Raw genomic sequence first — 26077 nt, 5'->3', positions numbered from 1 at the left:
CTGCTTCAGGGGAGGAGCGAGGCAGAGAGGAGGGAAGGAATGTCCATACTGTACTTTGGGAGGCCTGTTAATTGCATCATTATTTGGGACAAGTGACAAGAGTAAAGCCCCAGCTCTTAGGCCTCTGTACGAGCAAGGTGATTCCAGATAATAAATTTTCACCTAGCATGTTCAGAAACTGAAGATTTTCTGTGCGAGAGAATGTGCAGACACAGTCAGAGTTTGGGACATTTTGACGGGCTTTAGCATTGTTACAGTACCTCAAGATATTCCATGTCCACCCTGTCAGTCAGATCAAACATTACTGAATTGCTCAGGCTTGACCAGAGGGCTAATGAAGTGGCTTCATTTGGTCCGGATAAAGTTAAATGAATAACTTCTTACACATTCTTTGACAACAACTGGCTGAATCTTGAAGATCTTGGGGTTGGTACTTTTGGTCAGATCAGGCTTTATTCTGATTCAAATCAGTAATGTTAAGACACTGGACTGGTTTCTCTGGGGCCTTTAGGAAATTTAGTGCTCAACAAAAATTAAATACTTTTGAGCTGTTCCAAGGCATGGTTCCAAGGATTGAATTAGTTAGGGTGGGAGGAGACTGCTTTGCAGCATTCATGCCAATAGGGACTGACTGGGCTGAAGGGGGGGGGGGGGCTGTTTTTGATGCTTGAATTTCATGAAAACTGGAATTCCATTAATCTATGAAGACACCAGCTCTCCCCGTCTTAGCCTCCTTTCCAGCTCATTTCAACTTGACTTCAAGGAACTGCACACTGACATTAAATGGGCCAAGAACTATTCAAGGACTTTCCTGCCTCAATACTATCTTCCCAAAAATGAAGATTTTCAAAGTTAAAACAAAAAAAAACTTGGGCCAGAAAGTCGACCACAAAATTCAGATGTCTTTTGACCTTTCACGTCAAGGAGAACAAATTTGGCCTGTTCCCGCTCACATGCCAGAGAGATTTCAATACAGCATCAACAGTGCATCACCTCATTATGAAGTGCTCCGAAAGGTTAGTCACGGCACGAATCAATTCCAGCCTCCTGGACTACCTGGATCCACTACAGTTTGCCTACTGCCGTAACAGGTCCACAGTAGATGCCATTTCCCTGGCCCTGCACTCAACTCTGGAACACCTAGATAACAAGGACACCTACTGACTACAGCTCAGCCTTCAACACTATTATTCCCACGAGACTCATCTCCAAACTCTGTGGCCTGGGCCTCGGCACCTCTCTCTGTGACTGGATCCTGAACTTCCTAACTCACAGACCACAATCAGTAAGGATAGGCAACAACACCTCCACGATCATCCTCAACACCGGTGCCCCACAAGGCTGTGTTCTCAGCCCCCTACTATACTCCTTATACACCTATGACTGAGGCGACAAATTTCCCTCCAACTCGATTTTCAAGTTTGCTGATGACACCACTATAGTGGGTCAGATCTCAAACAATGATGAGACAAAGTACAAGAATGAGATAAAGAATCTGGTGAACTGGTGCGGCAACAATAACCTCTCCCTCAATGTCAACAAAATGAAGGAGATTGTCATCGATTTCAGGAAGCATAAAGGAGAACATGCCCCTGTCTACATCAATGGGGACGAAGTAGAAAGGGTCGAGAGTTCCAAGTTTTTAGATGTCCAAATCACCAACAACCTGTCCTGGTCCCCCATGCCGACACTATATAGTTAAGAAAACTCATCAACGCCTCTCTTTTCTCAGAAGACTAAGGAAATTTGGCATGTCAGCTACGACTCTCACCAACTTTTACAGATGCACCATAGAAAACATTCTTTCTGGTTGTATCACAGCTTGATACAAGTTGCCCAAGACTGCAAGGATCTACAAAAGGTAGTGAATGTAGCCCAACCCATCACGCAAACCAGCCTCCCATCCATTGATTCTGTCTACACTTCCCACTGCCTCGACAAAGCAGCCAGCATAATTAAGGACCCCACACACCCTCTCTTCCACCTTCTTCCTTTGGGAAATAGATACAAAAGTCTGAGGTCACGTACCAACCGACTCAAGAACAGCTTCTTCCCTGCTGCTGTCAGATTTTTGAATGGACATACCTTGCATTAAGCTGATTTTTCTGTATACCCTAGCTATGATGTTTGAGGTGAGGGACACCATTAGTGTCCCAGCTGAGTACACCTGTAGGAAGTGCACCCAATTCCAGCTCCTTGAAGACCGTGTTAGGGATCTGGAGCTGGAACTGGATGAACTCAGGATCATTCGGGAGGCAGAGACAGTTATAGATAAAAGCTACAGGGAGGTTCATACTCCTAGGAATGAGGATACTTGGGGAGCTCCCTCCACCCACATTGTCTGTACATTTAAGACCTGGCTGGCTGTAGAGATTTGCATTCTAATCAGTATTCTGTAATTTGATTTCTGTGTCTGTTTGCACTGTTTGAGAACAGATAACCACTCCATCTGACGAAGGAGCTGTGCTCCGAAAGCTTATGGTATTTGCTACCAAATAAACCTGTTGGACTTTAACTTGGTGTTGTGAGACTTCTTACTGTGCTTACCCCAGTCCAACGCCGGCAGCTCTACATTAGGAGCGAAAGTAACAGGGTAGTTGTTATGGGGGACTTGCACTTTACAAATATTGACTGGAAACGCTATAGTTCGAGTATTTTAGATGGGTCAGTTTTTGTCCAACGTGTGCAGGAGGGTTTCCTGACACAGTATGTAGATAGGCCAACAAGAGGCGAGGCCACATTGGATTTGGTACTGGGTAATGAACCAGGCCAGGTGTTAGATTTGGAAGTAGGTGAGCACTTTGGTGATAGTGACCATAATTCGGTTACGTTTACTTTAGCGATGGAAAGGGATAGATATATACCACAGGGCAAGTGTTATAGCTGGCGAAAGGAAATTATGATGCGATTAGGCGAGATTTAGGATGCATAGGATGGGAAAGAAATCTGCAGGGATGGGCACAATTGAAATGTGGAGCTTGTTCAAGGAACAGCTACTGCGTGTCCTTGATAAGTAGGTACCTGTCAGGCAGGGAGGAAGTGGTCGAGCGAGGGAACCGTGGTTTACTAAAGAAGTTGAATCTCTTGTGAAGAGGAAGAAGGAGACTTATGTAAAGATGAGACATGAAGGCTCAGTTAGGGCGCTTGAGGGTTACAAGTTAGCCAGGAAGGACCTGAAGAGAGAGTTAAGAAAAGCCAGGGGGGGACATGAGAAGTCTTTGGCAGGTAGGATCAAGGAAAACCCTAAAGCTTTCTATAGGTATGTCAGGGATAAAAGAATGACTAGGGTAAGATTAGGGCCAGTCAAGGACAGTAGTGGGAAGTTGTGGGTGGAGTCCGAAGAGATAGGAGAGGCGCTAAATGAATATTTTTTGTCAGTATTCACACAGGAAAAAGACAATGTTGTCGAAGAGAATACTGAGATACAGGCTATTAGACTAGACGGGATTGAGGTTCATAAGGAGGAGGTGTTAGCAATTCTGGAAAGTCTGAAAATAGATAAGTCCCCTGGGCCGGATGGGATTTATCCTAGGATTCTCTGGGAAGCTAGGGAGGAGATTGCAGAGCCTTTGGCTGTGATCTTTATGTTGTCATTGTCTACAGGAATAGTGCCAGAAGACTGGAGGATAGCAAATGTTGTCCCCTTGTTCAAGAAGGGGAGTAGAGACAACCCTGGTAATTATAGACCAGTGAGCCTTACTTCTGTTGTGGGCAAAGTTTTGGAAAGGATTATAAGAGATAGGATTTTTAATCATCTAGAAAGGAACAATTTGATTAGGGATAGTCAATACGGTTTTGTGAAAGGTGGTTCATGCCTAACAAACCTTATTGAGTTCTTCGAGAAGGTGACCAAAGAGATGGAGGAGGGTAAAGCAGTTGATGTGGTGTATATGGATTTCAGTAAAGTGTTTGATAAGGTTCCCCATGGCAGGCTATTGCAGAAATTACGGAGGCATGGGATTGAGGGTGATTTTGCGGTTTGGATCAGAAATTGGCTAGCTGTAAGGAGACAAAGGGTGGTGGTTGATGGGAAATGTTCATCCTGGAGTTCAGTTACTAGTGGTGTACCGCAAGGATCTATTTTGGGGCCAATGCTGTTTGTCATTTTTATAAATGACCTGGATGAGGGTGTAGAAGGCTGGGTTAGTAAATTTGCGGATGACACTAAAGTTGGAGTTGTGGACAGTGCGGAAGGATGTTGCAGGTTACAGAGGGACATAGATAGGCTGCAGAGCTGGACTGAGAGGTGGCAAATGGAGTTTAATGCGGAAAAGTGTGAGGTGATTCACTTTGGAAGGAGTAACAGGAATACAGAGTACTGGGCTAATGGTAAGATACTTGGTAGTGTGGATGAGCAGAGAGATCTCGGTGTCCATGTGCATAGATCCCTGAAAGTTGGCACCCAGGTTGATAGGGTTGTTAAGAAGGCGTACGGAGTGTTAACTTTTATTGGTAGAGGGATTGAGTTTCGGAGCCATGAGGTCATGTTGCAGCTGTACAAAACTCTGGTGCGGCTGCACTTGGAGTATTGCGGACAGTTCTGGTCGCCGCATTATAGGAAGGATGTGGAAGCATTGGAAAGGATGCAGAGGAGATTTACCAGGATGTTGCCTGGTATGGTGGGAAGGTCTTATGAGGAAAGGCTGAGTGACTTGAGGCTGTTTTCGTTAGAGAGAAGGTTAAGAGGTGACTTAATAGAGGCATACAAGATGATCAGAGGATTAGATCGGGTGGACAGTGAGAGCCTTTTTCCTCGGATGGTGATGGCTAGCACAAGGGGACATAGCTTTAAATTGAAGGGTGATAGATATAGGACAGATGTCAGAGGCAGGTTCTTTACTCAGAGAGTAGTAAGGGCATGGAATGCCCTGCCTGCAACAGTAGTGGACTCGTCAACATTAAGGACATTTAAATGGTCATTGGATAAACATATGGATGATATTGGAATAGTGTAGGTTCGATGGGCTTTAGATTGGTTTCACAGGTCGGTGCAACATTGAGGGCCGAAGGGCCTGTACTGCGCTGTAATGTTCTACGTTTGTAACACTACATTCTGCACTCTCTCGTTTCCTTCTCTATGAATGGTATGTTTGTATAGCGTGCAAGAAACAATACTCTTCACTGTATATTAATACATGTGACAATAATAAATCTAAATCAAATTCAAATCAAACCTCAAGGGCTGTGTAAAACCCACTGGTCCTACAATCTTCCAACAAAAACTTTCAATCCCTCACAGTGGGAAGCAGCTCAATCTAACCTCATTATTGTAGATACTGCTTGATGAAAAAAACCCAAAGCAAGTCTAGTTTGCCTCTACCATCCGGGAAGTCTCGGGGTACAATAACAGTGGAGATATTGACTAATCATAGTAAGTAATATTTCTCAATGAATCTACCACAGAGGCAGACATGATGTGAGGAAAACCACCAGTGGAGGAGAACTTTGGGAATCATAGACCCAAATTCACCCACTTCATGTCTAATGCATCGCACCCCAAAATCTTGCTAGAAATCTAAATTTAAATGTATTAATACTGTTCCCACCATCACCATAGTGAACCTGGTCCACGGACTGACCACTCACTGAAATACTGTTTGCCATTAAGTTTCCAATCCCCAACGTCAGCCCCTCAGAGGTGCTCTGGTCTGGACTGTCAAGATCTAGGTTTGCTCAGGACTTTCAAATCCAAAAACAGCAATCATCTCATCTCTCACCCATCCCTCTGCCAACGAGATCACACCCATAAACACACCGTCTTCCAACAGTGGGGGGGCTTGTGAAAAAAGAAAACTATTTTACACCCTCTTCTCTTCCTGTGACAGATATTTCAAAAGGAAGCATTATGGGTGAAACCTGTCTGTTCTGTGACTAGTTCACCCAGGGACACTCCAGGACAATTCCTTTCAGATTTGGATGCAAGGAATATTTCTGGAAAGCTGGACAATCAATAAGATGTCCCAGTGATTTGCGGTTTGAAACATTCAGATTGAATCAAGTGTAAGGTTCCAGTCATTGCTAATATTGAATAGAATATTTGTAATGAGGCAGATATGAGAGGGTCAACTTCAACTGTGAGCAGAGCAGCACTAGGGCTCAGAGGGTTAAAGACCAGGGCAAGTTAAACGTCGCTTACAAGAGCGAGATTGATTCCGGCCTCGGGTGACTGTGTGGAGTTTGCACGTTCTCCCCATGTCTGCATGGGTTTCCTCCGGGTGTTCCGGTTTTCTCCCACAGTCCAAAGATGTGCAGGTTAGGTGGATTGGCCATGCTAAATTGCCCCTTAGTGTCCCAAAATGTGTAGGTTAGTGTGTGTGTGTGTGTGTGTGTGTGTGTGTGTGGGTGGGTGGAGAAAGAGAGCTGGGTAAGATGTGTCGGTGCAGACTCGATGGGCCAAATGGCCCTCTTCTGCACTGTAGGGATTCTACAATTCTATGACATCGAGCTGTAACGTTAACCATTTCTTTCTCCACTAATATGGCCAAATCAGAGTATTCCCAGCATCTTCTGTTGATTCTCTTCTGAACAAGGGGATATAATCTTCGAGTTAGATCACTGGGGAGTGAGATCAGCAGGCACTCCTTCACACACAGTAGACATGTGCATGCCTGTACATGCAAGCTTGTACAGCGAGATGCCAAATGTTTTTAGTAAAAATCTGCAATCATCCTGCTGCAAAGGTCAGGAATGCAGAGGCATAACTGAAGCCTTCAAGATTGAGATCATTAGATTCTCGCTGAGCATGGTTAGAGGGAAATGGAGCCAAGTAGAAATCAGCAATGATCCATTCCAGTGTCAGACCAAGCTGGCCTTCTGTTCCTACGACAGATATTTAAAGGCGACACATAAATGGGTTCAAACAGAGTCAATTTAGTTCATAACTGACTTGGAACACACTCCAGGACAAGTCCTTTAGACTACAGACTCCCAGACCAAAGACACATCTTCCTAATCTCCTACAGCACCAGGATACAGGTTAAAACAGGATGCCCCACAATGAGCAGGATCTGTTGCAAAGCAGATAGCTCAGTCACCCATGGGGGCTGCTCCATTGTACAGAACAGTCTGGCTGAAGAGCTGGACTTCAGATAAAAGATGGGAATGGTTGTAGAGCTCCACAGGGCTGACTTTCAGATGAAACATTAAACCAAGACTCCATCTGTCCTGTAAGCTGGATGTTGAAGATTCCTGGCACTATTTGAAGAGAAACTTTTCGATGGTCAGTTTTTATCCCTCAATCAACATCATTAAAAGAGCTGATTATCACCGTTATGTTGCTTTTTTGGGGATTTACTGTGTGAAAACGGCTGCTACTTTTCCTACATTCTGACAGTAACTGCTTCAAAAGTACTTCATTGGCTGTAAAGTGCTTTGGCACAGAGAAAGGCACTATACCAATGCAAATCTTTGATAAACTGCACCTATAGGAATTGCAAGTCCTTGAGGGAGGGGAAAACTCTCAGCATTTCGACTAGAACCATCGACATATCCTAACAGCTGGAGTATTCACAGCCCACACAGCTTTGGAAGAGGAAGTGGCTCGGACTGTTGGAATGCATATTTGGACAGTGATGATAAATAGGCAGTCTCTTTTTCCAAAGTCTTCTCACAGGCAGTTGCTGACTCACTCCCATCTTACTGAGATTTCCACCCAGATCCCAGACTCGTACCAAGCTCTGTACAAATACTCAGCAGCAACATCCCAAATCCACTTTCAGCCAGGGTTGAGAGTTTGATCAGCCCCAGGGACTAGTCTCTGGAAAGTCAACTGATCCACAATAAGCATGTTGTTAACTCTTACATGAATTCAAGCTCAAACATTACTTCAACAGACTGAGCTTTATTTTAGAATCCAAATTTAACCATTAACCATGGTGAGATTTGAACCTGGAGCCTGTTACAACGGCCATGAAGGACACGGGGATCATCGATAGACCTCCCCGTGAGCTTTGTGGAGTATGACCTTCCTTACTGAGCAAGCGGAGGCTTGCCCAATGAGAAGTGGACAGCGGGAGCATATAAATCTGCGACTGAATGCGGAGCGGTGTTGTAGGTCCTGAGGTGTAGACTGTCTCATTGTAAGCTGCGGGTGCGGTCCTTCTCCTGGTACACAATGAAGGGTCATTGGTGACAGGAAACTGGCGTTTGGCTGAATTATTACAGAATCCCAGAGCATTACTCTGGGTTTGTGGGTTACCAGTTCAGTGGTCTATACCACTCGGCCACAGGGGGAAGCCAAGCAAACTGAGCAACATGAAGATGATTGCCAGGTTACACTTGACCATAAAGATCACAGACTTAGTGAGTTAGATCTGGACCTGGTTCAGAGGACAGGTATTGTCCCAAACTGAGATTTGACTCCTACAACCTTTACATTGCAGTTCCTGTTGGAATCATTGTGGGTCAATCCAACTGGACATCTGACCGAGGCCTAAACAACAGGCTTTCATGCCAGCTGAATTTTAACCCAAATTTTAAGTCCTCTGCTTACAAATACTAGGCGTGCACCCATGCACAGATCCAAGGGGAAAGCACACACGGCACCCACAAACCTGGCATTTCAGGGAGTGCAACTGAACAATTGTGGGGGCAGATCCAGTACAGAGTGGTAGGAGTGTGAGGGGAAGGGCATTACATGGTGTCGTCAACAGCCCAGTACAACCAACACTGACACTATTTCAGAATCTTTGACTAACTATTGGTCACTTATGGCGCACAAAGCAATGGAAAGATTCCTTTCCCCAAAGGTTCAATATGGGTGGGCTGAATTCTGTTTAAAAAGAGAATGTATATACAAGCATCTGGCCCTTCTCCTCCGAGTGATAACCCCCTCAATATTCTCCTCCTTCATTAACCTTAAGAACTGCACAACTAAATTCCACTGCAGACCTGGGAGATGTCTCAGACAATTCAGCTTAACAGATCAAATGATGCAGCCTCCTCTATACAAAATGTCTACCAACTGTTACATTTTCATTAACCTTTTTTCCTTAGATGTGGTGGGCAGTTTGGAGGGGAGGGGGTTCAGAAGCATGGACTTGTTTGAGCTGTCCCCCTTCACTTTGTAATGTGGAGATTACAAATGCCTCAGTGCAGATACTCTCCTTGCTCCCTCACTACATAGTTAGGAAGGAAGTCCCATTGTTCAAAACAGGAAAAGTCTCATTGACTGGCCTTCTAAACCATCCACACCCAAATACTAATTCAACCAGAATGCGAAAACAGTACAAGAATTCGAAGGAGTAACTAGTGTCACTTGCCATGAGGTCTGCTACGTTAGAACAGAACTGATACAATCCTGGCCCTCAGGGTTTGGATAAGGGAAGTGTTACCAGGGGGCAAGCTTTCCTCCCAGGGTTGGAATGAGAGGCTAAGACAGAAAAGGCATAGACACAATATCAGAGTCTGGGTAAATATGGACCAGACATCTGGGTACGTACAGCTTCAGTGGAGAGCATGCTTACCGCAATCAGGAGTCAGAGACTTGAGCACATTATCCGGGACCAAGGGAGCGCTACACTTTCAGAGGTACCATCTTTCAGATGTGATGTTCAACTGCGATCCCAGGGGGACGTTTGAAGGGCCTCAGGGAATTCTCCCTGGTGTCCTGTTCAATATCTATCCTTCAACAAACATCACTAAAACAGACGACCTGCTCGTGATCACATTGTTGTCGGTGCAAAAATTAGTTGTTACATTTGAATTAGGTCCACTTTGAAAAGTACTTAATTGTCTGTAAAGAGCTGTTTGGGACATTGTGAAAACCCCCAACCACAACTCCCAGCAACATGAAGCTGAAAGCTGGACAGGTCCAGGGAAGGAGGGGCAAGTACAATAAAACAGTCAGTGTCACCACAGTCAGTGTCCACCCTTATAGTCCAGAAATTGGTACAAATTGTAAATGCACTTCTCAATTGAAGACAACTTATAATGCACGTGCTGAACCCAGCGTAAGCTGCCACAGAGACTGCATCGCTGCATTCCAGAGCTCGAGAGCAGGTGGGTCACTTCAACCCCAGGAAAAACTAACCTGAGGTATCCAAGTCAGAGTCAAAAACACGAGACCAGAAAGCTGGGAGGTTCCAAGGTTAGGGAGTAAGGAAGTGGGCCAGTGGTTACTTCAGTCCATCCGGCTGGGCTGCTTTTAACCAGCGCTCCAGCCAGAAAGACAATGTCAAAGCACCAACTCCCACCACTACAGTTAGTGCACACAGGCTTTCCTAGAGCTTTATCATCCAGACTTTAATAAACTACTAATGTGAAGATGACAGAAACTGCACTTACACTCTAATACAATTCCCAGCTCATGGAGTATTCAGTGTTTAAATAAAGGAAACCTGACATCCAATCAGGGTGTAAAGTCCCACAGTAACATGACATTGACCAGATAATCTGTTTGTTAGTAGAGATCTCATTGTTAGCTAGGATACTGAGAGAACACCCATGCTCTTCAAATCAAGGAATGTTAACAGCACAAAAAGGAAACTGTTCGGCCCATCGAGTCCTGCTGGCTAAGAGCAACACCCAGTCCCACTTTCCCAGTGTCCCTGAAAATTTCTCTTCACATAATTATCCAATTTTTCTCCAAAAACCACAAGTGATGTTGCAACCCTCCCTCCCCCTCAACACTCTCAGTCCTTCCCAGACACTAACCACTCCCCCACATGCTCAGACACTAATCCTCCCTCCTCCCCCCCCCACACTCTCAAACACACACTCCAGCCAGTCCGATCTAGACACTAAACAACACCCCCCTGCATGCACTGACAGTCTCAGACACTAACCCACACTCGAGAGAGTCCGTTCCAAACACTAAACCGCCCCCCCCCCCCCCGCCAAACCCTCACACTCAGATAATCCATCCCAAACACTAACACCCCTCTCCACACTCGGACAGTCTCGGACACTAATCCCCCCCCTCACACTCTCACCAGAGTCCGTCCCAGACACTAACCTGCACCCTCCCCCCACACACACTCAGATAGTCCGTCCCAGACACTAACCACTCACGTTAGATACAGCTTTCATGTTGCCTCCTGTTCTTTCAAAAGTCGATCTCTTCTGGTTCTTAACCCTTCCGCCAATGGGAACTTTTTCTCCGTATACGCTGCCAGACCCCTCATGAGTTTTCAGATACATGCTATATGGTATTAAGTGCCCATGTGACAGAGGGACGGTTTAATAACTCACTCAAAAAGCAGCAGCAGCTCTGACGGGCTATCCATCCACATCACCAACTTGTGCAGTGATAGTAGCCCACCCCTCAGCATCCCCAGGATCTGACCCTAGTAAACCACTCCCCACCCTGTGACTCCTCCAGCACCCAGCAATCCCCCCTACCCCAGCATCCAGCAAGCCCCCCCCCCCCCACCCCCCCAGTAAGCTCTCCCCCAGCTGGGGATGGGAAGGTGCTTGGACGCAATTAATGTAGTGGGAGTTCAACCATGTGGGGAGTGCAGCACAGTAAACAAACCTGTTAAGATTTCTTGTGGATTTCCACTAGCAACCTTCCTCCAGTCTGCAAAGCACTTGTTTCCCATTTCTGTCACTCAGCCAAACCCATACCTACGTTGTTACTACCCTAACCCTACATTCCATGAGCTATAACTTTTCTCACAAGAATGTCACGTGGCACTGTATCAAATACCTTTTGGAAATCCATGTACACCACATCAACAGCATTGCCCTCATCGACCCTTTCTGCTACCTCGTCAAAAAATTCAAGTTAGTTAGTTAAACATGATTTGACCTTAAATCCTTAGTTTCCCTAATTAATCTGCATTTGTCCAAAATTATAGTGGTTAATACTGCTGGCTCTCAGCACCAGGGACCCGGGTTCATTTCTGGCCTTCGGTGACTGTGTGGAGTTCTGTCCATGTCTGCACGGGTTTCCTCCGGGTGCTCTGGTTTACTCCCACAATAAGAGTTTTAACAACACCAGGTTAAAGTCCAACAGATTTATTTGGTAGCAAATACCATAAGCTTTACCAGGTATTTGCTACCAAATAAATCTGTTGGACTTTAACCTGGTGTTGTGAGACTTCTTACTGTGTTTACCCCAGTCCAACGCCGGCATCTCCACATCATATCTACTCTCAAACAGGGCATACAGAGACACAAAATCAAGTTACAAAATACTGATCGGAATGCGAATCTTTACAGCTGATCAGGTCTTAAAGATACAGACAATGTGAGTGGAGGGAGCATTAGGCACAGGTTAAAGAAATGTGTATTATCTCCAGGCAGGACAGCCAGTGAGATTCTGCAAGTCCAGGAGGCAAGCTGTGGGGGTTACCGATAGTGTGACATGAACCCAAGATCCCGGTTTAGGCTGTCCTCATGTGTGCGGAACTTGGCTACCAGTTTCTGCTCAGCAACTCTGCGCTGTTGTGTGTCGTGAAGGCCGCCTTGGAGAACGCTTACCCGAAGATCAGAGGCTGAATGCCCGTGACCGCTGAAGTGCTCCCCCACAGGAAGAGAACAGTCTTGCCTGGTGATTGTCGAGCGGTGTTCATTCATCCGTTGTCGTAGCGTCTGCATGGTTTCCCCAATGTACCATGCCTCGGGACATCCTTTCCTGCAGCGTATCAGGTAGACAACGTTGGCCGAGTTGCAAGAGTACGTACCGTGTACCTGGTAGATGGTGTTCTCACGTGAGAACACCATCTACCAGGTACACGGTACGTACTCTTGCAACTCGGCCAACGTTGTCTACCTGATACGCTGCAGGAAAGGATGTCCCGAGGCATGGTACATTGGGGAAACCATGCAGACGCTACGACAACGGATGAATGAACACCACTCGACAATCACCAGGCAAGACTGTTCTCTTCCTGTGGGGGAGCACTTCTGCGGTCACGGGCATTCAGCCTCTGATCTTCGGGTAAGCGTTCTCCAAGGCGGCCTTCACGACACACAACAGCGCAGAGTTGCTGAGCAGAAACTGGTAGCCAAGTTCCACACACATGAGGACAACCGGGATCTTGGGTTCATGTCACACTATCGGTAACCCCCACAGCTTGCCTCCTGGACTTGCAGAATCTCACTGGCTGTCCTGCCTGGAGATAATACACATTTCTTTAACCTGTGCCTAATGCTCCCTCCACTCACATTGTCTGTATCTTTAAGACCTGATCAGCTGTAAAGATTCGCATTCTGATCAGTATTCTGTAACTTGATTTTGTGTCTCTGTATGCCCTGTTTGAGAGCAGATATCCACTCCATCTGACGAAGGAGCAGTGCTCCGAAAGCTAATGACATTTGCTATCAAATAAACCTGTTGGACTTTAACCTGGTGTTGTTAAAACTCTTACTGTGCTTACCCCAGTCCAACGCCGGCATCTCCACATCATTAGTCCCACAATCCAAAGATGTGCAGGTTAAATACATTGGGCATGGTGAATGCATGGGGTTACGGGGATAGGGCAGGGGTGGGCCTGGGATAAGATGCTCTTTCAAAGAGTCGGTGCAGACTCGATGGGCCAAATGGCCTCCTTCTACACACTAGGGATTCTATGGGTCCCCACCACCAAGATTATATGACTGATCTGCAGCTGCTGGGCATATCTTTGCACCCTTTTTTGAACACGGATGTAACGTTTGCAATTCTCCAGTCCCAAGGAATCTGAAAAATTATGACCAGTGCCCCGTTGCAATTTCCACATAATTCTTTCAGTATCTCATGTACAGGCAGCCTATGCAATACCACCTCATCAATTCTAAATCCTTCAAGTGTCTAGTTACTTCCCCTCTCATCATGGTCTGAACAGCATATTCTTCCTCAACAAAGACAGATGCAAAGTATTTATTTACTACCTCAGACAAGCCCCTGCCTTAATCCCCTTTGTGACCCTAAATCTTAGTCTTCCAGAGGCTTATAAGATTCCTATTTACATTAGCTGCCAATATCTTCTCATACTCTTTTTTTGCGTCTCTTATCTGCTTTTTCACTTCTCTGAACCCAGCCTGATTCTCAACTGTATTGAGCAGCTGTCATAATCACATTTTGTCTGCTTCATCTTAATCTCTCTCGTCATCCAGGGAGCTCTGGATTTGTTTACCCTATTCCCTTCATGGGAACATATCTTGAACATCTCCTCTGTGAAGGCAGCCTATTGTTTCGCTATGGTTTTATCCGCTAATCTTTGATTCTACTTTATCTGGGCCAGATCCATTCTTACTCCATTGAAATTGGCTGTCCTCCAGTTAATGATTCTAAATCTCGATTGTTCCTTGTCCTTTTCCATAACCAACCTAAACCTTACGATCACGTGATCCACTTGGCCCACCTCATCCCCAAGAACCAGATCTGGCAGAGTCTCAATAAACTAGAAACATTCTGCTTTAAAAGATTTTCCTGAACACAGTCTAGGAATTCTTGCCCCTCACTGCCCTTCGCAATCTATATTCAGATAATTAAAGTCCCCCATTATAACTACTTTATTATTCTTGCACTTTTCTGTAACTTCCTTGTAAATCTGTTCCTCTGCATCCTTTCCCCATAGACTACACCGAGCAATGTAAATGCGTCTTTTATGTTCTTTAGCTCTAGCCAAATAGATTCTATCCTTGGCCTCTCTGGAACATCCTCTCTCCCCAGCACTACAATGCTCCTCTATCACATTTCCTTCCTATCTTCCCTGAACATCTGTATCCAGGAATATTCAGCACCCAATTTTCATTCTGCCAGTTATCACCACATCATATTTCGATGTGGCACTCTGTGGCTGCAACTTACCAGTCCTGTTCATCACACTCTGCACACTCACATACATGCAGTGTAACCCTGATTTAGACTATTACTTTCACTCTTCTGCTGAACCGATCTAATACTTTAATATTTCCTACTCATCTGTCTCGCCTGCTATTTCTCTCAGACTGGTAGTTTTCTCTGGGGGGGGTGGGGGTGTCCAGGCTGGCCATACTCCTTTCCTGATTCAGATTTTGCTGAAAAGACAATGATGTTGCTGAAGTTTCTGGTCTTGCAGGAACTGAGTGCTGTTCAATAGGGTGGTGGCCACAGACACAATAGCAGCCTTCAAAAAGGAATTGGATAAATACTGCAAAAGTCCCAGGGATATTATAGAATCCCTACAGTGCAGAAGGAGGCCATTAAGCCCATCAATTCTGCATTGACTCTCCAACAGAGCATCCTACCCCATACTCACATATTTATCCTGTTAATTCCACTAATCTATACATCTTGGAACACCAAGGTACAATTTAGCATGGTCAGTTAACCTAATCTGCACATCATTGGACTGGGAGGAAACCAGAGCACCCAGAGGAGCGACACACAGTGCGCGGGGGGAGAACGGGCAGACGGCACACAGTCACCCAAGGCCAGAATTGAATCTGGGTCCCTGGCACTGTGAGGCAGCAGTGCTAACCACTGTGCCACTCCCTATAGAGATATATAGGGATTTTTGGGGTTGGACAGAGAGAGGACATGTCCTCTTTTCTTCATGCTCTGCCACTTTTCTTTCGGCTCACATTCAACCCTTGTTGCCCCCTGTGATGCCTTGCCTTTATCTTGTGGACTAAAGAACTGCTGAAGACTCAATGAGCTGCACTATTCTATCTATCTATAGTGGATTCTATGAGATCATTGTACATTGCTACATGATCCACCAACTGTCCTGTGACCCCAATTCAGTCAGCTCTTTCAAAATGAAATACAAATTGCACTTAGTGACATTTTTAAGATATAAAAAACATTCTAAAACTGTTCACAGAAACCTAATTGAATAAATGTTGACCAAATCAAGGAAGATGATATTTGGAAGGGTGATGGTGGCACAGTGGTTTGCACTGCTCCCTCACGGCGCCAAGGATCAGGCCTTGGGTCACTGTGTATGTGGAGTTTGCACGTTCTCCCCGTGTCTGCGTGGGTTTCCTCCAAGTGCTCTGGTTTCCTCCTACAGTCCAAAGACGTGGTTGATTGGACATGCTAAATTATCCCTTAGTGTCCCATGATGTGTAGGTGAGGGGAATTACCAAAGTAAATGTGTGGTTACAGGATAGTGCCTGGGTGGATTGTTGTCTGTGCAGACTCAATGGGCCGAATGGCCTCCTTCTGCACTGTAGGGATTCTATGATTCTATGACTAACAACAGGATTAAAGAGATGAGATTTTAGGAGAATCTTAAGGGAAGAGACAGGCGCAGAGGGATTAAGCAAGAGAACGTTGGAAGAATGTAGAGTTTTCAGAGGTTTGCAGGATGGGAGGAGATTGCAGGGTGAAACCATGGAGGGACCGCATCACAAGGATGAGAGGGCAGCTAAAAAAATTAAATGTGGGGAGTACATGGATGATGGTTGTTCAAAAATAACTCAAAGTCTTAGAAATCTTAGAAACCCTACAGCACAGAAGAGGCCATTCGGCCCATCGAGTCTGCACCGACCACAATCCCGCCCAGGCCCTACCCCCATGTCCCTACATATTTACCCACTAATCCCTCTAACCTACACATCACAGGACACCAAGGGCAATTTTAGCATGGCCAATCAACCTAACCCGCACATCTTTGGACTCTGGGAGGAAACCAGAGCACCCAGAGGAAACCCACGCAGACACGAGGAGAATGTGCAAACTCCGCACAGACAGTGACCCAAGCCGGGATTCAAACCCAGGTCCCTGGAGCTGTGAAGCAGCAGTGCTAACCACTGTGCTACCGTGCCGCCCGTAAAAGTCTGCCAATTTTAAAAGGATTATGAAGTCATGATGATGATAACTCATTGTCAAAGAGAAAGAGTATTCAAACAGGAAGGGCTACATTAAACACTGGCACAATTAGATCACTAGGACAGTGTTCGAATACACTTAGAGACTTTCTGAGCAAAAGAGAGACAGACAGTTAGACTGATACTCTATCAAATGAGCAGGAGGTCTAACGTCTGACACATCAGACAGGATGTGGAGATGCCGGCGTTGGACCCTGATGGGCACAGTAAGAAGTCTCACAACACTAGGTTAAAGTCCAACAGGTTTATTTGTAATCACGAGCTTTCATCAGGTGATGAAGGAGCAGCACTCCGAAAGCTCGTGCTACCAAATAAACCTGTTGGACTTTAACCTGGTGTTGTGAGCCACAAGAGCTGATTCCAGAAGATAAATGAATATAGAATCCTTTCATCCTTCTATTCTCACCAGGGTTTAAAAGGATTTGTTGTAAGCAGAACCATTAAAACATTCACACTGACAAACACAGGCAGAGGTTGGACTTTACCAGGAAATATTCAGCTCCAGGTGCCGAATTCCAGAGTTTAGTATGGAGTCAGGAACACACAGGAACCAGAATTGGAGCAGTGCAGAGTTCAGAGGATTGTAGAGCTTGAGAAGATTCCAGTCACAAGGAGAATTGATGCCAACACTTCACTTTTCAGGAGTGCACTCACTTCAAGCACCGAATGAAATCACTAAGGTGATTGAAGCTTTGAAATGGAATGTAGGTGCTTGTGCTTTAACAGCAACTTCCCATATGTGGAACATCATCAATCTCAGTGGCTGGTATCCACAGCCCAAACCATTGCAACAGTGCACCAGAACCCACTAACTCAAAACAGCTCAACTTCAGACAGCTTCTACTATACAATAACTGGTACCAAGTGAAGGGGTGGCAATGCCACCTCAACCATTTACAGGAATTTTGTTGGGATTAAATTCCAATCAGGCAGTCTGTTGGCTGCAATTGGGGCTCCCAGTTCCTGCAGGGGGAAATCTCCTGCCTCAGGGCTCGTCAGAGATAGGAAGCTCTCCAATACTGGCACTGCCAGCGAGCGAGGGGGCACTGTTCATACTGTAGTAGGCCACAGGAGATGGGTCATCACAGGAGCCTCAGCACGTGGGTAAGTGGGGCAGGATCTGTGGTGCCAATCAGGCAGGGCCCAATGAGGAGGGGGTTGGTGTGCAGTGCAAAAGACACGAGGGTGTGAAGGGGCAACCTTCGCCATCGGCAAGTCCTTCTGTTGGGCACTGGGTGTCTCAGCAGCAGGGGACTTGCAGGGTCAGGAGACACCAGGCTCAGGCAAGTCTACCATATTAGAAACTGTTGTCAATGGTAAGGGATGTAGTAACAAGAGAACACTGATTCAAAATAATTATCAAAAGAACAAAAGAAATGGTCACAGGAGAGGAGGCCACCATTTGGTCCATCAAATCGCTGCCAGCTTTCCGTAAAAACAACCCGACTAGCTCACTTTTCAGCAAACCAGAGGGGAGATGAGGAGAATGTGTTTCACGTAATGAGTTGTAATCTGCAATGTCTGTCTGAAAGAGGACGAAGAAAAGTGGATAACATACTTTAAAAAGGAAAGGTCTGCAAGAGTAGAAGCTACCCAAGAATGTGCTTCTGTGTTCGATGATCTGATGATCCTAAGTGACCCAACCTCAAGCAGGACAATTATTGCACCATTTAGAATAAAGTCCTTTTAAAGCAGCCCAGACTCACTCTGATTCAATTAGTCAGAGGAAAGTGAGTCACAGATGTGTCTACCAAAAGCAGCCATATATCAGAAGGCTTACCCTAATATGGGGAAACAGAAATCCCAGATGATTCCCTCCTGGACACAAGGCACTATCCGTTGTTTCAGCTGTGGCTCAGTGGGCAACACCTTCACCTGAGTTGTGGATTCAGGAGCCACTCCAGAGCGCTGGGCATCCGCACAGAGCAGTCCTGAGGAAGTGCTGCACCATCACAGGTGAGACTTCAGGTTCTGCATGAAAATTTCCTGCTACTATTTTGATTTGAACAAGAGTGGGGGCCCTGGTATCCTGACCCACATATATCTCTCAATTGACATCACTAATTAATCTGATCATTATCTCATTGCTGTTTGAGAGACTTTGCTGTGTGCAAATTGGCTCCTGCACTTCCTACTTTATAACTGACTACACTTTAACTGGTTGCAATTGCCTTGGCTCGTTTTGAGGTTGCAATAGGCGCTATGCAAATACAGATATTTCTTTCTTTTGTTGTAGAGCTACCTCACAGCCAGTTACTAACACACTCCTGGTGGACTGACACTACATTGTTTTGGAGATACATTAAACACAGGACAGACCCATGGAAAACTGCAAGTGCATTATACACAAACCAGACACGTACAACCAAAATATTTCAAGTATTCCCACTGCTTTGGGTAGACTGCTCACAACCTCATGTTACATTTGACCCCGAGATGAACCCTTGGCCACATAGCTGTACCATCACAAACTGCTCATTTTGACTTAGTAACATCATACAAAAGTACAAATTAGGAGCAGCAATAGGCCATTTGCTCCCTCAGGCCTGCCCTGCCATTTGATAAGATCATAGCTGATGGAATTGTGGCCCCTACTTTCCTATCTTTCACCCCCATACCCTTTGACTCCCTTATCAATCAAAAATAAGTATATTCAATGACCCAGCCCCCACTGCTCTCAAGAGAAAAAAAGCACAGACTAACAAAACAGAAAAAATTCTCATTTCCATCCTTTATTTTTAAAATTGTCTCCTCATTCTAGTCTCTCCAAGGGGAAATGTTCTCCCAGCATCCCTCGTCAAGTCCTCTTATATTTCAATAAGATCATCTCCTCTCACTCTTCAAAACTCCAATGCATAGAGAATTCCTACTGTACAGGAGGCCACCATTCGGCCCATCAAGCCTGCACTGACAACAATCCCACCCTATCCCTGTAACCCCACATATATGAACTCTGCTGATCCCCCTGACACTAAGGGGCAATTTAACATGGCCAATGCACCTAACCCATACATATTTGCACTGTGGGAGGAAACGGGAGCACCCGAAGGAAGCCCACGCAAACACAGGGAGAATGTGCAGACTCCGCACAGACAGTGACCCAAGTCGGGAATTGAACCAGGGTCCCTGGCACTGTGAGGCAGCAGTGCTAACCACTGTGCCGCACTGCAAGCCTAGCCTGCCCAACCTTTCCTCACAAGATAATTCCTTCATCCCAAGAATCAGTGGAGTGAACCTTCTCTGAACTTCTTCCAATGCAATTATATCGTTTCTTAAATAAGGAGACCGAAACTATACACAGTACTCTAGATGTGGTCTCGATAACATCCCAGACAATTGTAGCAAAACCTCCCCTATTTTATATTCCATTCCTCCTTGCAATAAAGATTTGCCTTCCTAATCACTTGCTGTATCTGCATACTAACTCCCTGTGATTCGTGTACCAGGACACCCAGATCCCTCTGCACCTCAAGAGTTCTGCAATCTCCTTGCATTTAGAGAATATGCTTTTTTAAAATTCTTCCTGCCAAAGTGGACAAATTCACATTTTCCTCCATCTGCCAAAGTTTAACCACTCACTTAACCTATATTGCTTTGCAGACTCATTTCCTCTTCACAACTTACTCACCTATCTTTGTGTCATCAGTCCCCTTCATTTAAGTCATCGATTTAGATTGTAAAGTTGTTGCCCAGGCAATAACTGATCCATGGCACTGCCCATGATACATCTTGCCAACCCGAAAATGAGCCACTTTCTCTTTCCTGTTAGCTAATCAATCCTTTATCCACAGTAATATGTTATCTCCTGCGGCATAAACTCTTAATTTTGTCCAGTCACCTTTGATGTGCTATTTTTGTCAAATGTCTTCTGGAATTCCCAGAACGCCACATCTATAAGTTCCCCTTTGTCCAATTTATTTGTTACTTCTATAAGTTGGTCTTCTACTTTGCCCCAGTCTCAGCTCATCTGTTATTAAACCCTCATTTGTGTCTTTGTTACCTCGACTTGACTCTTCCAACACACTCCTTGCTGATCTGCGATATTCTAAACTCTGGTACGGTAGCACAGTGGTTAGCACTGCTGCTTCACAGCTCCAGGGACCTGGGTTCGATTCCCGGCTTGGGTCACTGTCTGTGTGGAGTTTGCACATTCTCCTCGTGTCTGTGTGGGTTTCCTCCGGGTGCTCCGGTTTCCTCCCACAGTCCAAAGATGTGCGGGTTAGGTTGATTGGCCATGCTAAAAATTGCCCTTAGTGTCCTGAGATGCGTAGGTTAGAGGGATTAGTGGGTAAATATGTAGGGATATGGGGGTAGGGTCTGGGTGGGATTGTGGTCGGTGTAGACTCGATGGGCCGAATGGCCTCTTTCTGTACTGTAGGGTTTCTATGATTCTACTTAATCCTTTCAGAATCTCAAGGACCACCTTTGCTTTTCCAGAGAAATGAACCCCAATTATAAAGGACATCATTTCTATTCTGGGATCACCGACCCACCACCCTCCCCCCTGGGAAATGATTCTGTTTTGCACCTTATCCAACGTCTCCATATACCCTTTGGAGGCCATAATACCACACGAGACTTCAAGCTTGGACTAACTAGGGGTCTATTCAAGCTTAACATAACTTTTCCATTTCCAACGCCTCTACTTTCTCAGGAGACTAAAGAAATTTGGCAAGTCTGCTACAACTCTCACTAACTTTTACAGATGCACCATAGAAAGCATTCTTTCCAATTGTATCACAGCTTGGTATGGCTCCTGCTCTGTCCAAGACCGCAATAAATTACAAAGGGTTGTGAACACAACCCAGTTCATCACTCAAACCAGTTTCTCATCCATTGACTCTGTCTACACTTCCCACTGCCAGCATAATCAAGGACTCCACGCACCCCGGACATTCTCTCTTCCACCTTATTCCATCGGGAAAAAGATACAAAAGTCTGAGGACACGTCCCAACGGACCCAAGAACAGCTTCTTCCCTTTTGAATGGACCTACCTCGCATTATGTTGATCTTTCTCTACACCCTAGCTATGACTGTAACACTACATTCTGCACTCTCTCCTTTCCTTCTCTATGAATGGTATGCTTTGTCTGTATAGTGCACAAGAAACAATACTTTTCACTGTATACCAATACATGTGACAATAATAAATTGAAATCAAATCAAATTCATTCAGCTACTTGTTTCCTGACCCATACATTAACATTAGGGGCTGAATTTTATGCTCTCTTGCTGTCAGAGGGGGCTGTAAATTCCTGCAATGGCCTTCCCATTCCTCTCCTGCCCACCCCAAACTTTTATTAAAATATATCTTTCACAGAATGTGGCCATTACTGGCTAGCCAAGCATTAACTTCCCCAATTGCCCTTGGGAAGGTAGTGAAGAACCAACTTCTTGAAGCACTGCAGTACATGTGGTGTAGGTACACCCACAGTGCTGTTAGGGAGGGGGTTCCAGGATGTTGACCTAGTGACTGCAAAGGAACAATGTTATAGTTCCAAGTCCAAGATGGTGAGTGACTTGAAAGGGAACTTGCAGCTGGTGGTGTTCCCATGTGTCTATTGCCCTTGTCCAATCGGGGTGGTAGAGGTCATGGGTTTGGCAGGTGACTGTCGAAGGAGCCTTGGAGGAAGTAAATGGTGAAGATGGTGGATGTGGTGCCAATCAAGCAGGTTGCTCTGTCCTAGATGGTGTCAAGATCCTTCAGTGTTGTTGGAGCTGCACTCATCCAGGCAAGTGGAGAGTATTCCATCATACTCCTGACTTGTGCCTTGTAGGCAGGTTTCGGGAATCAGGAGATATGTTACTCACCACAGGATTCCCAGCCTCTGACCTGCATTTGTAGCCAAGTATTTCTGTGGTAGGTCAGTTCAGTTCCTGGTCAGTGGTAACCCCAGGACGTTGATAGTGGTGGACTAAGTGAGGGTAATGGCACTGAATGTCAATGGAAGATGGCTGAACTCTCCCTTGTTAGAGATGGTCATTTGTTAACGTCTGTCACTTGTACGGCACAAATAGAAACATAGAAAAGAGGAGCAGGAGGCCATTCAGCCCTTTGAGGCTGCTCTACCATTCATTATTATAGCTGATCATCCAACTTATTAGCCTAATACCACCTGGCTCCCCCTCCTCCTCATCATATCCCTTGATCCCCTTTGCCTCAAGAGTGATATCTAACTCCTTCTTGAAAGCATACAATGTTTTGGCCTCAACTACTTTCTGTGGTAGCAAATTCCACAGGTTTACTATTCTCTGGGTGAAGACATTTCTCCTCATCTCTGTCCTAAAAGATTTGGAGATATTACATTTAGTTCCCTCATCTAAATCATTTATATACATTGGGAATAGCACTGATCCCTACTCACTGCCTCCCATTCGGAAAATTGACCAGTTTATTCCTACCTTGTTTCCCGTCTGCCAACCAGTTTTCTGTCCATCTCAATATACTACCCCCAATCCCACACACTTTAATTTTACATGCTAATCTCTTATGTGGGACTTTGTCATAAGCCTTTTGAAAGTCCAAATAAACCACACCCACTGGCTCCCCCTCATCAACTCTACAGTTACATTCTCAAAGAATTCCAGTAGATTTGTCAAGCTTATGTTATTTGCCACTTAGTCCAAGTCCGAACGTTAAACCCATCTGCAAATTTAAGCTGGGATGGGCGAGACCTAGGGCCAGCCCACCCACCCTCGCCCCAATTGAGGCTCTAAGTGGAAAATTAATAACCACTTCAGGGCAATTTCCCTTGAAGTTGGTGCGCGGAATTCAGGAGCAGGGTGAAAGCTTGGGCGCTGATTTGGGCACCCGCCACAATGTCTGCCCCCTGTGGTCTCTCTTTTAAAAAAAATTTATTTGTTCATGGTACATGGGCATCGCTGGCTGGGTCAGAATTGATTGCCCATCCCCGAAGGCAGTTACGAGTCAACCACATTGCTGTGGGTCTGGAGTCACATGCAGGCCAGACCAGATAAGGACAGATTTCCTTCCCTAAAGGATATTCGTGAACCAAATAGGTTTTTGCAACAATTAACAATGGTCATCATTAGACTTTTAATTCCAGATTTTCATTAAATTCAAATTTCACCATCTGCCACGGTGGGTTTCGAACCCAGGTCCCCCGGAGTATTACCTGGGTCTCTGGATTACCAGTTCAGTCACAATACCACTATGCCATTGCCTCCCCTCTCTGTCAAGACCCTCCAGCCCCCTCATGCCTCAGCTGCCTTCTGTGAGACTACCTGCTCTTACCTGGGCTGGGACTCTGAGGACTGCCTGTAGTCTGTCCTGACCACTACATTGCTGGCACTACAGAGTTGTTGGACAATCAGATTGGCTGACAGCTCTGAGGCAGGACTTCCTCCCGAGTGAGGGGCAGAATTCCCATCTCCAGACAATTAACTTTCCTGTTGAAATGGCTGCGGGGCAGCCAGTATTAACAAGGACACGTTCCCCACTGACTGCAGGAAACCTTGCCATATGAAAATTCCTGCCCCAGGTTAATGCAGTAGCACCTTATTAAAGGCTTTTTTGAACATCTAAATATATTATATCTATTGTATTCCCCTTCTCCACTGGTCTATTTCTATGCAAGGCCAGTCAAGCCTGACCATTCCCTTTTAAAATTTGGGTTGGCAACACCAATTATATGTTTTTAAATCCATTAAACCACCTCTAGTTATTATAAAAGATATCATACAGAACTCCCTGGACTCCTTCCATCTCCCTTTTTAAATACAGGAATCACATTAGTTGTTTGTTCTAACTTCTGACACTAATGTAAAATTGCAATAGCTATCTCTAACCTAATCTTTAATATACATGGATGCAATGCATCCACCTCTTTCTTATTTTAAGTTTGAAGAACTTTTTGATCCTTTTCCAAGTTCTGACATTGGAAAGTTGACAATATTTAAACTAAATTGAGACATTTCTCAGAATTCATTAAAGCTATTGTTTAAGGAAAAGTTGTTTATTAGTTGCGGTTCTCTTTCTACTCCTCCTCCCCATTCTAAAGCTGCATTCTCTCCCCCCACAATGAGATTTTCTCACTCTTTCTCTGCAAGTTGCGTCCTTATTCCCCCAGCCACACCCTGCCGCGGCGGCGCTAGGACTCGAGTCCACCCCGCCGTTGGCTCGGTGACCACCGCCCTGCTTTGTGAGAGCGGGACCATCAGGCACTCTCCTCCCCCGGGTCCCCGTGCCCGCCTCCCCCAGCGCTCTCACTGACTTTCTCCCGGAGTTGGCGCTCGGTGTCCAGCTCCCGCTGCAGCCCCTCGGCCCGCTCCTCCGCCTCATCCGCCTGTTGCTGCAGGCTCTGAATCTTCCGCCGCACTGACTCCAGCGAAGTGGCTCCGGCCATGGTGAGTGTAGAGGGTGTGGGACAAGCTGTTCTTTCACTCTGCCTCTCTGAGTGAGTAAGGGAGGGAGGGAGTGCCTCTGAGGGGAGGGTCCCCTCACTCACTTCACTCACTCTCCAATAGGAGCTGAGGGGTGGGGGCAGCCCCATTACAACGCAGGGAGGGGATTTCCAAACTAAAATATGGAACATTTGTCCTTATTTGGGAATGAGTGGAAAAAGGGGAAAAGTGTCAGACAAGCGGCAGGAAAGAGTTCAGCCCAGCGGAAAGTTTCAGCTTCTTATTACAATCCCAGCATTAGCTCTCTTCAATCTGTTTTCATCAGCATCTTCTGAAAATGTAGGTTAATTCTTTCTCATTTCTCCATCCAGCTGGAGCCCTCCCTCTGGCCTCAGTCTCCAGAGTGAATTGCCAGTGTGAGATCAAGCTCTCTGCTCCCCTCACTCACTCCAAGTCCCTCTTAACAACAGGCCCTTCCCTAACGCCCAGCTCTAAGAATTGTCATTAAACCTCCTGATAAAGGTGGAGCTAACTCTGACAATACCAGTTCGATTTCCAGCTTGGGTCGCTGTCTTTGCAAAGTTTGTACGTTCTTCCCGTGTCTGCGTGGGTTTCCTCCAGGTGCTCCCGTTTCCACAGCCTTAAAGATGTGCGGGTTAGGTGGATTGGCCATGATAAATTGTCCATTAGTGTCAGGGGATTAGCAGGGTAAATGTATGGGGTCACAGGGATACGGCCTGGGTGGGATTGTTGTCAGTGCAGGCCCGATAGGCCGAATGGCCTCCTTCTGCACTGTAGGGATTCTATGACTCTGTGGCACCATCTTCTCCCTGGGATCATGCCCAGCTGGACATTGAGCCACCATTTCCGAGTCTCTCACTGACCCCCAAACCTACACACCGTCCTGACGATGGTGGCCAGTGCTGGAAGCAACCAAACCCTGACACTGTCACAACATGAATCTGGTGA

At 45.8% G+C, this 26077-nt stretch overlaps 1 protein-coding gene across 1 annotated transcript in view; it reads right to left on the bottom strand.

Moving 5' to 3' along the window:
- Positions 1 to 25224, bottom strand: part of LOC144488593 (tropomyosin alpha-4 chain-like) — a 49763-nt gene extending 24539 nt beyond the window's left edge. The window contains exon 1 of the mRNA XM_078206650.1: positions 24979 to 25224. Within this exon, the coding sequence (XP_078062776.1) occupies positions 24979 to 25110 (132 nt within the window). The 5' untranslated portion in view covers positions 25111 to 25224. The remainder of the gene's footprint in view (positions 1 to 24978) is intronic.
- Positions 25225 to 26077: the final 853 nt, after the last annotated feature.

Source organism: Mustelus asterias, unplaced genomic scaffold, assembly GCF_964213995.1.
Source record: "Mustelus asterias unplaced genomic scaffold, sMusAst1.hap1.1 HAP1_SCAFFOLD_1688, whole genome shotgun sequence".
Lineage (NCBI taxonomy): Eukaryota > Metazoa > Chordata > Chondrichthyes > Carcharhiniformes > Triakidae > Mustelus > Mustelus asterias.
Note: the sequence above shows the minus strand (reverse complement) of the source record. Positions and strands in the feature narration are given on the sequence as shown.